The sequence below is a fragment of the Nannobrachium achirus genome, assembly GCF_963921795.1.
Source record: "Nannobrachium achirus genome assembly, chromosome: 10".
Taxonomy (NCBI): Eukaryota; Metazoa; Chordata; class Actinopteri; order Myctophiformes; family Myctophidae; genus Nannobrachium; species Nannobrachium achirus.
The window spans coordinates 14,613,343-14,629,025 of record NC_137819.1 but is presented as its reverse complement, the minus strand read 5'-3'; the positions used below and the strand labels follow the sequence as shown (position 1 = coordinate 14,629,025).

Here is a 15,683-nt window from a genome sequence, read left to right as displayed (position 1 = left end):
AAAATAAATCAATGAATTATAATAGAAATGACTGTTATGCCTTCATATTACACTAAATATACAGTATAGAGTTGTGGGGTGGGCGGTCCTTAGGACATGACCACGCCCACATCACAAATAAACACAAAGTCCTCTCTCATTGGCCGGTCTATCCCGTCCCAGCATGCACTGCCAGGCGGCCCGCCCTCTGTTTGGGAGGTGGGTGGAGCTTCACGTCCAAAACTCCGCCTCTTCATCATGGTTGCTATGACGACAGCACGGAGCAAAGGAAGCCCCGCCATATTGTCAACATTGCTGGTTGTCGCGGCAACACGCCCCCCCCCCCCCCCCCCCCCGGCTATGGAAATGACCCATCCATCCCCTCCTTCTGATTGGTTGTGCCGTGTCGCTATGCCAGTGGCTTGACGCCCTCCGTCTCCTTATTGGTCAGCGGGGCCAAGGCCGGGTCCATCAGCGTGGTGCCGGGGAACAGCTTGAACCAGCCAATCACCATCTGGGACAGGTCCAGGTCGTCCAATAGGATCTGGGCGGCACCCATGAACGACTTGTGGTCCATTCTGCCGTAGTCCCCCCACACTATGATCTGTACAGACACACACACACACACGCACACGCACACACACACGCACACGCACACGCACACACACGCAGACAGACAGACAGACATATGCCGTCAGAATAGCCACCCCAGGACGGGACGGGGCCCCCAGGACAGGGCCTCTGGGAGGGGCGAGTGTCTGCGGTTGCCACAGCACCCACAGTGCCTGCACCTGAATGAAGTGTTGTGCCATGGAAATGGATTGATTTCCTTTAGGATTCGTTCTCGCGGCCCTGGAACTACTTTTCTCTCCTTCATTGTTGATTTTGGGTGAAAGCGAAGCGAGGCACACTCCACTGGCTCTATCTTTGTAATGGAGATGTGCGGGCGTCTCTCATGCGGGCGTCTCTTAACTCATTTGAAGCCGATCCCGTGTATACTCGCGAAATATTAAAAGGTATCTATATAGAGTGCCGATCCCGCGTATACGCGTGATATTTACTGTATATACAGTAAAGCTGGCAAGGGCTACGTACCGTCCGTTGGAAAGTGTTGGCACGGGTGGACTCGCTGATTCATCATCATCGCGCATCCACGTGCACACAATAGTGTGCCCATAACATGGAAGCCAACGGTCTTTCTCATCTTTATATTCCATTTTCTCCAAAAAACACTTTTGATGCCAAGGATGGCATTGGATTCTCGTTAAAATAGCAAAAGTATAAAGGGATCCATCTTCCACCCGTTTACATTTGGACCACAAGTACTTCCGGGTGAATCTCCGTCAAGTAGGAATTCGTTCAGTTAGCTCGATCTACTTCCGGCCTTCAAAATAAGAGACTGGCCGCGAACGGAGCAGGCGGCCCGGCACGCTGGACATTTAACCCTTTCATGTCTGGGCATTAAATGAGTTTTAAACAACACCGCGGATGAAAATAATGGATGGATATTATTCTATAAAATCTCAAAGATACGGTATTTTGATGGCAGGGAGCAGACAATAAAAAAGCCTCGCTTTGGCAGTAAAAAAGTCCTTCCCAGCTTAGTGTACCTGTAACACTTTGCCCTCTGGGTGTTCTTCAAACTGCAGCTGTTGTTGGTACAGAGGATCCAGAGTCTTCCTGGCCAGCCTGGTCCTCCTCTTCAGCACACACTTCCCATTGTCCATGAGATACACCTTCACATAGGGTGCTGCACGCACGCACGCACGCACGCACGCACGCACGCACGCACGCACGCACGCACGCACGCACACACACACACACACACACACACACACACACACACACACACACACACACACACACACACACACACACACACACACACACACACACACACGGTTAGTCGCTTCACACAGACTTTTTTTTTCATCCTTTGGTGCGTTCCTGTTGCCAGTGAAAATAAGGTAAAAAATTTGGCAGAGGTGGATGAATTACCGGTAATTGATTAATACTGCGGCAGTTAACGTAAGTTAACCATACTATAAAAAACTGGTCAAACATTTGCCAAATTGTCTAATAATATAAGAAAGTAGAAAACCTTTAGCCGATATACAAGCTCACAACGCCTTGCGCTATCTGCCATCTTCACAATGTTAATATGTACAGTATCTGTGGAAGCGAGTCAAATTAAATATAATGCCTCAACTACAATTCCTACAAAGTCCTTGTCAGGGTGGGGGGTCCCCAGTTGAAATATAATTATTTTGGGGGGTCAGGGGCTGAAAAGGTTGAGAACCACTGTACTGGCAGACAGAGTACCGTTACCAGTGATGGGCAAGCTACTTGGAAAATGTAGTAAGCTAAGCTACAAGCTACTCTTGATGAAATATAGCTTAAGCTACAACGAAGCTACCCACAGAAAATGTAGCAAAGCAAGCTACAAGCTACACGGCAAAAGTAGCTAACTACAACAAAGCTACTTTTTTTTAAAAATCAACTTCATGATCAAGTGCAACTTTCCACCAAACAAATAGTCAGGCAAAAAATGCTCAGTTCAATTGATTATTATAAAACTGGAAAAAAGCCCTCATGTCTAGCTTTTTGTTTCATCCTTTCATTTACTTTTTTAAATTAAATGTGTACCTTTTCAGGCTGTGACCCCCCCAAAAAATCCTATTTGAATTTGGGACCCCACCCTGACAAGCAATTGGAATTAGGAGTTGAGGCATTACATTTAGTTTCACTCTGTTCCACCGATTTATTGTGAAAATAGCAGATCTACAAGATCACAACACCTCGGAACACAAGGCGTTTCGAGCTTGTAGATCTGCCATTTTCACAAGTTGTGCCTCTTTCACTATATTGTCAAATTGGCCAATGTTTGACCAGTTTTTATAGTTGCTAACTTTTGATGCAGTTTTGGTATTTTATTTGTATTTTTTAGGTATTAAAAATGTCTAAAAGGTCCTTAAATTGCCACTTCACTGTCATTAGTTAGCTGTGGACAAAAGAGTGCCCTGATCTGTGTGCTGTCGAAACAGCTGATAAGATGGATGGATGGATGGATAATCTTTATGCTGATAAACAGACAGACAGTCAAGTCAGTCAGTCAGTTACTTAGTAAGTATAGTAACATTCTCATTTGAATTGATTCATGTTATAGGCCTACAATTCATTTTGTACTGTAGTGCAGATAAATGGTGAGTTGAGTGTAACGTTCTACTATGACTACTTCGGACCAGGTGTAAAGTAAAGTAGATTTACTGTAGGCCTACTTACACTAAGTACAATTTTGAGGTATCTGTACTTTACTTGAGTATTTCCAGAGTATTTCAAGTTTTCAGTACTTTTACTTCTACTCACTACATCTCAAATCCAAATATTGTACTTTTACTCTACTACAATTATTTGAACACTTTAGTTACTAGTTACTTTACAGCTATGAAAGATTATATTGTAAAATATAGACTACATTATTCCACTTTAGCCCTATTTTATACCTTCCTTGGCTATTTTCAAACATTTAGTAGCCTACTTTTAGTTTTGGTACTTTAAGTAGACCTACATTTTGATGCCAATACTTTCATACTTTGACTCAAGTACATTTTGAATTCTGGACATTCGCTTGTAATGGGGTAGGCCTACATCTACAGCGAAGTATTGATACTTTTACTAAGTACAAATTGTGAGTACTTTTTCCATCTCTGCTTTAGACAGAACAGAACCTTTAGCACTAATTTAGCAGGTCACACAATGGATCAGACATGCATCCAGCCGATGGCTCATTCTTATGTTAATTCACGTCGTTGAGGCACGCTTTTTAAACGAGGTGCGAATGGTTGTTTTTGATCGATATGCGAGGTATGTCCAGTCCGAGTCCGACGTTCCTTGCACTCTATCATGCGGCGCGGTGTCCCCTTCACTGTTTCACCCGCATTTGGTTAAAGTTATAACGAGTGAAGTTCTAACATTGCAAACGTTGCAAACAACTTTAGTTTCACTGTGAATGTTTAGTTCCATATCCCTCCGTCTCTCCGTGTCTCTCTCTGTGTGCAGTGAGTGCACCGGTGCAGACACTGACAGACAGAGAGCAGTGACTTCTTGCTATTGGGGAGGAGCCATGGAACTAAAAGAAGGGTAGATCTTCAAGCGAACACCCTGCCGAGCCGAGACGCGTTGATAGCTTGTAGATCTGTCCTTTTTTGCAAATGACACCGCTGTACTATAGAAGTATAAAACGAGCTGTGATTCATGTGCACTTGGGAGAAAGCCTGGTAGGCGAGGTTATGTGCACTGTGCACAGGCTGTACCATGGCTTTTCTCCTGGGATTTCTTCTTTTCTTTTTTGCGCACAACCTTTATTAGTAACGTGTAGCGTTTGGTGGACGCTACGTCACTACTGGTGTCTAAACATAGCTCCGCTATGCTAAAAGCTATTTGGTTCAAAACGAGCGGCGCTACCGTGACGCTACTGAAAAATGTAGTTAAGCTATGTAGCGTCGCTACTTGTAGCTCGCTACTGCCCATCACTGAGTCCGTTACAGGTTTTAACCCATTTAGGCCTGAACACATTATGACGCAATATTTTATGCTTTAACTATTGAAAAATAGCAGATATACAAGCTCACAGCGCGGCACCGAGTGCCGCGCTGCGAGCTTGTAGATCTGCTATTTTTGAAAAAGTCGTGAAAATGTGTGCAAATCTTTGAATATATGTATTTTCAAAGCGAACGTTTGTAACTAAAATTTTGCTTCTGGGTGGTCCCTGGAACTAGATATTTTGAAATGGGGGTCCGTGGCCAAATAAATATCATTTTGGGGGTCCTTCACATGAAAAGGTTTGAGAACCACTGACACAGTAGTATCTCAAGAACAGACTAACTGAGCTCCAGTTGAGTGAAAAGGACCTTTTCTTTGACGATGGCTGGCCAGATTGCTGACATACATGTAGAAACATAGGTTTTTTCCAAAAATCTTAGAAGGATTCAAAAGACACTTATAGAATCGGGTCAAAATTCTAATTTTCACGATTTTTCAAAAATAGCAGATCTACAAGCTCGCAGCGCGGCACTCGGTGCCGCGCTGTGAGCTTGTATATCTGCTATTTTTAATAGTTAAAGCATAAAATATTGCGTCATAATGTGTTCAGGCCTAAATTTAACCAGGGGCATAGTTCCGCCGATTTAAAACGAATCCAATGCGGAACTAAAACTTCCTATGTTTGGCCGCTAGTTGCGCTGTTTTCTCCCCGCGAGGTACCAAAAAGAATTTGTCTACATTGGAACCCATTCGTTTTCCCGTTTGATTTTCTAACCTTAATAAACGTTGTCATAAATACTTTATGGTTCCTGTCGCTAGTGGAAAAACTCCCTTTCAATCACCATGATATGCGTTTTGTGCAAATATGGTCCCATTTATGTTAAAATTGATGATAGATTTGCGGGGGGAGTGGCCAACTAAACTGATACTAGCCGGCTGTGTTCTTCTTCGCGCGCTTTATTTCGGGAGGCTCAACACCACATTCTCCCATGTATCCCTGCGGTTCCACGTGACCGGTGGCAACCAATAGCATTCCTTATGATTCCTGGGGTACCATTCAAACAATGATGGCGACACCCATACAAGGGACAAAAAAAACATCATTTTCGCAGCATAGAAACCAATGGCTTCGCTTCGTCCATATTTTTTTTACAGTCTATGGTTTTAACCACACTTAAACGCTGTACGCTGCAGAGTGAGAACACACTCACCCGGTAAGGTCTAAGAACACACTCACCCGGTAAGGTTTAAGAACACACTCACCCGGTAAGGTCTGAGAACACACTCACCCTGTAAGGTCTGAGAACACACTCACCCTGTAAGGTCTAAGAACACACTCACCCTGTAAGGTCTGAGAACACACTCACCCTGTAAGGTCTAAGAACACACTCACCCTGTAAGGTCTGAGAACACACTCACCCTGTAAGGTCTGAGAACACACTCACCCTGTAAGGTCTAAGAACACACTCACCCTGTAAGGTCTGAGAACACACTCACCCGGTAAGGTCTGAGAACACACTCACCCGGTAAGGTCTAAGAACACACTCACCCTGTAAGGTCTAAGAACACACTCACCCTGTAAGGTCTGAGAACACACTCACCCGGTAAGGTCTGAGAACACACTCACCCGGTAAGGTCTAAGAACACACTCACCCGGTAAGTAGGGGTGGGACGATATTGGTATCTCACAATACGATATCTATCACGGTATTAGGCTCTCGATAACAATAATATCACGGTATTCGATATATTGCGATATTCGATATATTGCAAAAAATGTCACCAACGATATATCACAATAATCTAACTGAAAATGAAAAATTACCATAAAAGGCCAAACTCTGGAATTATACATTTATTCCATTAATTTTACAAGATTCATTTATAAATTGGCTAGATGAATTTTGCCTCCTCAAACAACAAACACTGCAACTTTCTCTCTTCCTCACTGTTGCATAATCCGTCCGGTTACTGTCATTTATCTCACTAGTGCCCCCACTACAAACAGTGCAGGCGGCTGAGGGTATTGCACCATAGTACTACACCATAGGTTAAATGGGAAATCCCTGGTGTTATGAAAACTTGATATTTGCCGGCAACATATCGATAATTATCGCGGGAGATAATACCGCGGTATATAGAAATATCGATATTTTGTCCCAGGCCTACCGGTAAGGTCTGAGAACACACTCACCCGGTAAGGTCTGAGAACACACTCACCCGGTAAGGTCTAAGAACACACTCACCCGGTAAGGTCTTGTTGCCCTGTTTACCCACAAGGCCTCTGGCTCGGATCACCTCCACGTCCAGACGCTCCTTCCTGAACACCATGCCGATCTGGATGTCACCTGACAGGAAGTGACATCATTACAACACCATGTCACCTGACAGGATGTGACATCATTACAACCATAGATATAAAAAGCTAGATACCTCTTCCGCCGCTGGAGTTCATGGGAGGCTAAATAGTTTCCCTCCCATTCCCTCCCTATTTCCGTTGAGCTGCCGCTCAACGGAAATAGTTTATCTCGTCATATTACCATTGATTGGTCTACTAAGTGGGCGCTGCCTGGCGGCAGACCTCGAAAACGTTTGATTGATTGATAGATTGATTATTTATTAGACAAAAATGGAGAACAGTACAAGTATAGTCAATACAATTGGAATCTAGTACAGTACAAGTACAGTTAAACACCCGGCCAAAAAGGAACATCTCAAATAAGACTTTTTACGGTCTTCTTTGCGTTGAAAGCCCTCAGTATTTAATTCATGGACGTCCTGCGATTTACGTTTTCACGAGAGAGTGCTGCTGGGATTGAAGTGAAGGACTCTCATGGATGGATGCAATTTATACATACTAAATATGTACAGCCTAACAATATAAAGTGTTGTGTTGTGTGGTGTAGTGTAGTGTAGTGTGGTGTGGTGTGGTGTGGTGTGGTGTGGTGTGGTGTGGTGTGGTGTGGTGTGGTGTTAGAAAGTGTTTGTGTGCGCTGATGTTCTGAGAGAGGCGGTCCTTACCCATAGAGGGTGTGGCCAGAGTCTGTCGACCACACAGTTGGGCGGGGCCTAAACCCTCCAGGAAGCCAGTGAAGTCTTTATCTGCAGCTACCTTTATCCCCGGAAATATAAGACTGGACAGACAGACAGACAGACAGACAGACAGACAGACAGACAGTTTACAGTTTAGGCATTTAGCAGACACTTTTAATCCAAAGCGATTTACAATAAGCAGGTAATACACATCACTATGATAAGCAAGATAATTATGTCAGTACATTAACAACAATATAACAAATGCATAGGAATATTAATCTAGAAAAACAATAACATACCATAGGTAGACCACGCACCTAATCAGTAAAAAACTTCTAAAACCTAAAAATCTAAAACCTAAAAATGCTATCTAGTTAATAGCAGATCTTCAAGCTCACAACGTGTTGCGATGACACGTTGTAAACCTGACCAAATAGACGATATTTTATGCTATATGAGATAGTTCAGCGGGGGACCCACTGGAACCCCCTCAAGAGCCCCTGGAAGGTCCCCAGACACAGTGTGTGTGTGTAAGTGCGAAAGGTCTGCAAGCATTCTTTAACTTGTTTACTGCTGTAGACAAGATATGACGAGAGTCCTTACATAAGCCAGACTGCCAAAGACATACATTGAAGAGAGTCCATTGTAGACCACTAGAGGGTGCTGTTCACCAAGCTATGGAGAGTACATGGCTTGTTCTCTGTAAGACTGCACATGTTGTCAATTACATGATCTTGTGTGTGTGTGTGTGTGTGTGTGTGTGTGTGTGTGTGTGTGTGTGTGTGTGTGTGTGTGCGTGCGTGTGCGTGTACGTACGCTCCAGGTTTGGGCTCGTCAGCGTCCAGGTCTCTGCTGGGCTGTCTGGTGAACTTAGCTTTAAAATCTACGGCCAGACCCGTCTCTACGCTGCGCTGCACCGGGAGACGGATCACCTTCTTCTTCTTCTCCTCCTCTGGAACACACACACACACACACACACACACACACACACACACACACACACACACACACACACACACACACACACACACACACACACAGCTGGTGTTAATTATCTTGCGCTAGGCTACAGGCTCTTTACACATTCATTGCCTAAAGACGTCCCCAGACGTCTTAACTCTGGCTGGCAATGCTTGCATGTTTACCAGGTAAACCAGGTGCCAAATAGTCTGTTTTGGCACCAGGTGAACGAAAACACTACATTTCCCATCAGGCTTAGCGGCCGATTCGGACGCATCCATTTCCTGATTGCGATCACGTGCACAGGGCTCTGTTTAGAACGGCCATGTCAAGCCCCCATAGACCAGGGTTTTTTAGCAGGCAGTCATTGACTATAAGTCAACTTCTGTGTGCGATTGTTGCGTTTTTGAAAAACCCAATGTTTCTATGTCAGCAATCTGGCCGGCCATCGTCAAAGAAAAGGTCCTTTTCACTTAACTGGAGCTCAGTTAGTCTGTTCTTGAGAGACTACTACCGGTATGTCAGTGGTGCTCAAACCTTTTCATGTGAAGGACCCCCAAAATCATATGTATTTGTCCACGGACCCCCATCTCAAAATATTTAGTACCAGGGACACCCCAGAAGCAAAATTTGAGTTCCAAACGTTCGCTTTGAAAATAAATATATTCAAAGATTTGCAAACATTTTCACGACTTTTTTCAAAAATAGCAGATCTACAAGCTCGCAGCGCGGCACTCGGTGCCGCGCTGTGAGCTTGTATATCTGCTATTTTTCACTGGTTAAAGCAGTCAATAATTCTAGGCCTAAATGGGTAGAAATGGTATTGATCCCAGTCTGTGGTATAGTACTAACCTTCAGGGTTGAGCTGCGAGGCGCTCTGGCTCTTCTTGCCCAGTCCCACCAGTCCCAGCATCCTCCCTCCCAGGCTGTTGCGCCGCTTCTTCTCGTCGTCATCGTCGTCGTTTCTCATGGTCAGGGAGCAAACCTCGGGCGTCGCGCCCGCACTAGAAGACCTGGTCATAGCGCCTGCTGCTGGCCTGAGGGGGGAATTACAACCACATGTAAGTAGGTCATTGAATTGGAGGAAAATAATTAAGAGTTAATTGAAGTAAAAAAGAAGAGAGGGGGGGAAAAGATAACTAATTGAAGCTGTACTGTGTGTGTTTACCAAACACTGGTTGGGATACCAATTTTATCCAATGAGGAGAGAGAACCCATACCGGATACAATACAGGATAAATAAGTGGAATTGGAAGAAATTAGCTATCAGAATATTTTACTCTATAGGTTTTACTTTAACTTGTTAAAAAAACAGGTATAAAATATCACCTACCCTATATTTAAGTCATAACAAAAAAATATAATAAAGACATTACAGTATAACCAGTAAGGCGCCATCTGTCTTGGCAGAATCCATATATTATATGGATTCTGTTATAACAGGGCTTCATCTGGGATACAATCCCTTTTATGCCCATATATGGAGATCCCTGCTCTGAGTATCTGACATCACTGTGATGTCACCTGTTTAAGCCCATATATGGAGATCCCTGCTCTGAGTATCTGCCATCACTGTGATGTCACCTGTTTAAGCCCATATATGGAGATCCCTGCTCTGAGTATCTGACATCACTGTGATGTCACCTGTGATTTCACAGCTATGTGTCAGGGGAACCACAGTAATAACCTTGGCGTGAGTCATATCATAAAATATGCTTACAATTAGACCTCATCCTACTTATGAATGTTTCCATGACACATTATGACTTTATAGCAATTATGTCATTTATTGAGCGGTGCTAACCAATCCTCAGAGCCGGATTAATGCACGTGCTTTACGTGCTGAAGCACAGGGAACCATGCTTGGGGGAGAAAGTGAAAGAAGACAGAACTATCGCCACAAAAGCGGCTAAATCAATAGCAAAGGCTGCTGAAGGAGCGCTACAATGGTGAAACATGTCCGCCCCGCTGACAAAACGGTCCCGGAGGGGCACCGAAACGGTCTGACTTTGTGTGTCACTACTCCCTATGTCCGTAGTACCTACATACAGTATGTCTGTAGTATACGAGACTAACGTCACACGACGAGACTAACCTCATAGAAAGTAGTAAGCACACAGAGACAAACATCACATTCACCACAGCTGATGTCACGGACAGAACAGCCCATACAAGGAGATATGCACGTGTGTCGTGTTTGATATTTCATTTATTTTTTGCTAGAATGTTGCAGAGCCGAACCCCAATAATCTGTCTCTAGCATTCTTCTGGAAACCCCTATATTGTATCTGAATGAATTGGTTGCTTATGAGCCAAGACACGGTAACTGTAAACAGCTCCCAAAAGCCCATTGGTCAGTTTCTTACTTGGGGGGCTCAGCCTCAGACTCAGGGTCCTCCTCACAGTCAGACAACGGCTCAGCTCCACCCTCTTCTGCCCCACCCACTCCCAGTGTTGCCCCAGGCTCTGCCCCCTCCACCGATTGGCCCTCCAGGGACTCCGCTTGGCTGGAGTCAGCCAATGACCGAACAGGACATGCATAGAAAGTCACAGACAGACAAACATGCAGACAGACAGACAGACCGACAGTATAGTACATGCAGACAAAGAAATGGACCGTGAGACACGATGGTAGAAAAAAGAAACATTAATGAATGCAGATCCACAGATCATGCTTAAGCAAGCTAACAAGGCATTGTGATTGTGACATAACACATTGTTAGTTTGGAGATCTGTTCTGGGTAGCAAAGCGGCGCATCGTGTGATGAAGTATCAACGAGGCATTACAGACAAACACACAAACACTGAGAATGCCAAGTGAATGGTAGCATGCTATAGAGAATGGTAGGCAGCTGGAGAGTGTTTTTTGCAGGTCTTTCAGTCTGAGTGTATCAAAAAAATCACACCCAATGTGAAGTGAGCGGTGGTCGTGCTTGCATAACGTCTTCAATTGGTAATTGGTGAGGGTTAGGAAAAAGACTAGGATATAGGTCTAGGATGTAATTAGTGATGTAATATGGCTACACACACACACATATTGCTATGGCAAAACGCTGAGGAAAACACATTGCTATGGCAAAACGCTGAGGAAAAGTGGCTACAGACACACGCACAGCCACTCTATGGAGCGGTTTACCACCGCTCAAAAAGCAACTGGGTTAAGGCAGCGGAAGCTTGTGATTGGCTGCGCGGAGGTGACGAAAGTTGGGGGGACGGAGATACACCTAAACCTAACCTTGACCCTAACCCTAACCTCACCCTAACCCTGATACACTCGGACTGAAAGACCTGCAAAAAACACTCTCCCGGTAGGCAGCATGCCACAGAGAATGCTAACATGCTAAGTGAATGGTAGCATGCCACAGAGAATGCTAACATGCTAAGTGAATGGTAGCATGCCACAGAGAATGCTAACATGCTAAGTGAATGGTAGCATCCCACAGAGAATGCTAACATGCTAAGTGAATGGTAGCATGCCACAGAGAATACTAACATGCTAAGTGCATGGTAGCGTGCCACAGAGAATGCTAACATGCTAAGTGAATGGTAGCGTCCCACAGAGAATGCTAACATGCTAAGTGAATGGTAGCATGCCACAGAGAATACTAACATGCTAAGTGAATGGTAGCATCCCACAGAGAATGCTAACATGCTAAGTGAATGGTAGTGTCCCACAGAGAATGCTAACATGCTAAGTGAATGGTAGCGTCCCACAGAGAATGCTAACATGCTAAGTGAATGGTAGTATGCCACAGAGAATACTAACATGCTAAGTGCATGGTAGCGTGCCACAGAGAATGCTAACATGCCAAGCAGAACATGCAGCGATAAGCTCCTCGCACCTGTTCACGGGCGTTGCCTTGACTTCAGAGGCGGAGCTTAGCAAGGACGCGTCGCTGACATCTGAATCTGAGGACTTTCCTGATTGGCTGTTGTCCTTCAGCTGGAGGAGGGGCATACACAGCAAACCATCACATCCCATAATAATCTTAATAACATAAACACATGGAACCTAGGTCAAATTCAAACTGACTGGATATAACTGGTTCTGACTGGATCTGACTGGATTGACTGGATCTATCTAACAAGTTCTGACTAGGGATGGAGCTCGTTATTTTTTATTGATAATGATTACCTTATGGATCCTGCTTATTGAGCCGGGCTATTATCGAGCCCACTATTTAGCGTTTTCTAATATTTTGTGGAAAGATGTGAGACGACAAATTCTGAACAGAACTGGTAACTTTATTTATTGACCAGTTGTTGTGACTGAGTTTGTAGCTGACCACCATCTATGAAGATGACAACTGACAAAAGAAACTAATTATTGTTAAATATCATTAAAACAATCATAAGTGTTAAATGGCTTTATATTATGTACTAGTAATGTTATCATTTCTTGATCGCCTCTTGTCTAGACATGACATCATGGGCCACTATGCTCGATAACAAGCTTGATAAGCCCAAAGCTTAATGATAACGGGTACTCAATAAATGTGTTATCGAGTTTGTCGCAGGCCCTTGTCTCAAGCTCAATCCCTAGTTCTGAATGGATTTGACAGGATCTAACTGGATGTAACAGGATCTGGCAGGAACTGACTAAGTACTTATATCTAATTAACCTAATACATTTCTGAATAAATGTAAATAAATGTGCTGATTAATTAATTGCAGACGTACGGTACCTTGGTAGGGTCTTTCATCCGACCTAGAGAAATGGGGGGAGGGACAAGTTATAATCATACGATCTTAAACAAGTCTCATATTGTGTGTGTGTGTGTGTGTGTGTGTGTGTGTGTGTGTGTGTGTGTGTGTGCGTGCGTGCGTGCGTGCGTGCGTGCGTGCGTGCGTGCGTGCGTGCGTGCGTGCGTGTGTGTGGGTTGGGTGTTCTGTTTCTATTCAATTCAAGAGTTAGGGTCTTTGCACACTGCTGCGTTTTTCTGGCCGAATATCGGGGTGAATTTCGGAGCGTGTAAATACAAAAATCAACCTCACTTTATGTCAATCACGTTTGTACACTGCCGCCTGTTTTGTATTTATTTTCGGACCAGGGTTGATTTTTTCCGATTTTCGCAAGTGTCGCTACTGGGTCCTTTGCTCTCTCTCTCTCCTCTCTCTCTTCTTGGATTTCGGATTTCCAAAATGCAATGAGAAAACGCAGTGCAGTGTGCAACCAGGTTTACACAACCTTGTTCATCTCATAACATTTCTCAACCACTAATGTACAGAATGCAATTTAGATGGTATGTTGTTTAGACAGACGATAGGTTCATTGTTTAGCTGGTAGCCCATCCTGTTCATTGATTTCACTCTAGCAAGTCTCTCTGGATAAGAGTGTCTAATACATTGTACATTTTAATTGAAAGGAGAGAACGAGACGGGTGTCTACCTTCTTCACTTGGCAGCACTTCCCCTGGTGGATGGATGGATGGATGGATGGATGGATGGATGGAGGGACATTAAACAAAATGAAAACAAACCAAATCAAACGATTGATAAAGCTCCCTGGATTCATTCATGTGTAGTCACACCAAAGTCAAACACCAGAGCAAACCATCAACACAAACCAACACAGCAGCAGGCTTTTCAATGGCTAGTCTGACTCCAGATCTAATCCAGAACAGATGTACTGTAGACCAAATCTAATCCAGACCAGATCTTATCCAGACCAGATCTAATCTAGACCAGATCAAATTTAGACCAGATCAAATTCAAACCAGATACAGTAATAATCCAGACTAGATCTAATCCAGACCAGATCTACTAACCCAGACCAGATCTACTGATCCAGAACAGATCTAATCCAGACCAGGGAGCTGTACTATGAAGCTGGATTTGGGGGTTTGTGGTTACTATCACCATGGTAACTAACTAGGGCACACCTAATGTAGGCCTATTTAATAAAAAAATAGAGTCCGTACACTGGAATCTGGATCCTGCACCAATATTGCAAGTGGGCCCCCACTTAAGTTTTATACCCAAACAAGCAACTACACTAAACAAGGCCCCAGCGATATTTACTAGCAACTTCAAAGAAAAATAAGCCCAAAGTCGCTTATAATAAGCAGACATGGCAACACTGCATGTATGCACACACGCACGGCACACACACGCACACACACATGCATTTGTGTTTGTCCGTGTTGTACACCAATGTGCATCACACAATAGGGTACTATTAGGAGGTGAGCTGGAGGGGGAGGGGGCAGTGGGAGGGGCTTAGCACCTGCTAGCATCGTACCATTGTCTGTTTTTTTCTGCTGGTCCATCCATGTGACCTCTGGTACCAGCAGAGAGAGAGAGGGTCATTTCATTACAGCAACTCTATACCACTGATGGAAGAAGTACCTTTATAGTTTGTTAAGTTAAAGTATCAATACTGCAATGTTACAAGTAGGGTAATGTGCTTAATAGAAAGTATGAAAGTCAAATATCAAAATGTATTTAACATTTAACATATAAGTAGTTTCCAGTTTGCTGAAGTAGTTAATGTATGTTTTGTAATCTATCTATTAAGTAGTAACTAGTAACTAAGTTTTCAAATAATTAGTAAAAAGTGCAATATTAGAGAGGTGAAATTAAAAAAGACCTCAAAATCACACATATGCTTAGTTACCCAACACCTCAGAACTATACACGCACGCACGCAAATCTCCTCTCTATGTTCCAATGTCTACTAAAAACTATGACTGCCTTTTTTTCCACAGGCGAAAACTCATAAAAACGAATCAAAAACTAAGCTATGAAGATATGATAAACTTAAGGCCCTTTCCCACTGCTGTGCGATACGATAACGATAAAAAATATCTTTCTCCAAGTGGATGGTAGAGTCCACACCACAACGATAACGCCAACATAATTGACGTGAATGCCGACATTTTGTTATCGTTATCGGGCAAAGTGGGAAAGGGCCTTCAAACTATGAGAGCCACTCGCCTTTCCTGGTTCCTCCTGGTGTCGTGGGGCGTTTCTCTGGATCTTATTGGTGTAAACAGACAGGATGTAGAGTGACATCATAAACATGAGACGGGAACAAAGCAGTGAGTGGATAATGATTATGTTCATCTCAGTTCTTATTTTTGCCATCCTCAATGTCGTCCTCTCACTACGTACAGTAAGGAGCTACCCCATACTGCCCTACAAAGCTATAGTACAGTAAGGAGCTA

General features: G+C 43.8%; 1 protein-coding gene across 1 annotated transcript in view; it reads right to left on the bottom strand.

The window, feature by feature from the left end:
• Positions 1–388: 388 nt before the first annotated feature.
• LOC308292850 (regulating synaptic membrane exocytosis protein 2-like) overlaps positions 389–15,683 on the bottom strand; it is a gene marked incomplete at both ends in the record, with an annotated part of 67,753 nt that continues 52,458 nt past the window's right edge. The window contains 9 exon segments of the mRNA XM_080735274.1: positions 389–583; positions 1,590–1,729; positions 6,768–6,869; positions 7,543–7,655; positions 8,374–8,509; positions 9,370–9,554; positions 10,884–11,024; positions 12,360–12,460; positions 13,198–13,225. Of these exon segments, the coding sequence (XP_080591400.1) occupies positions 389–583; positions 1,590–1,729; positions 6,768–6,869; positions 7,543–7,655; positions 8,374–8,509; positions 9,370–9,554; positions 10,884–11,024; positions 12,360–12,460; positions 13,198–13,225 (1,141 nt within the window).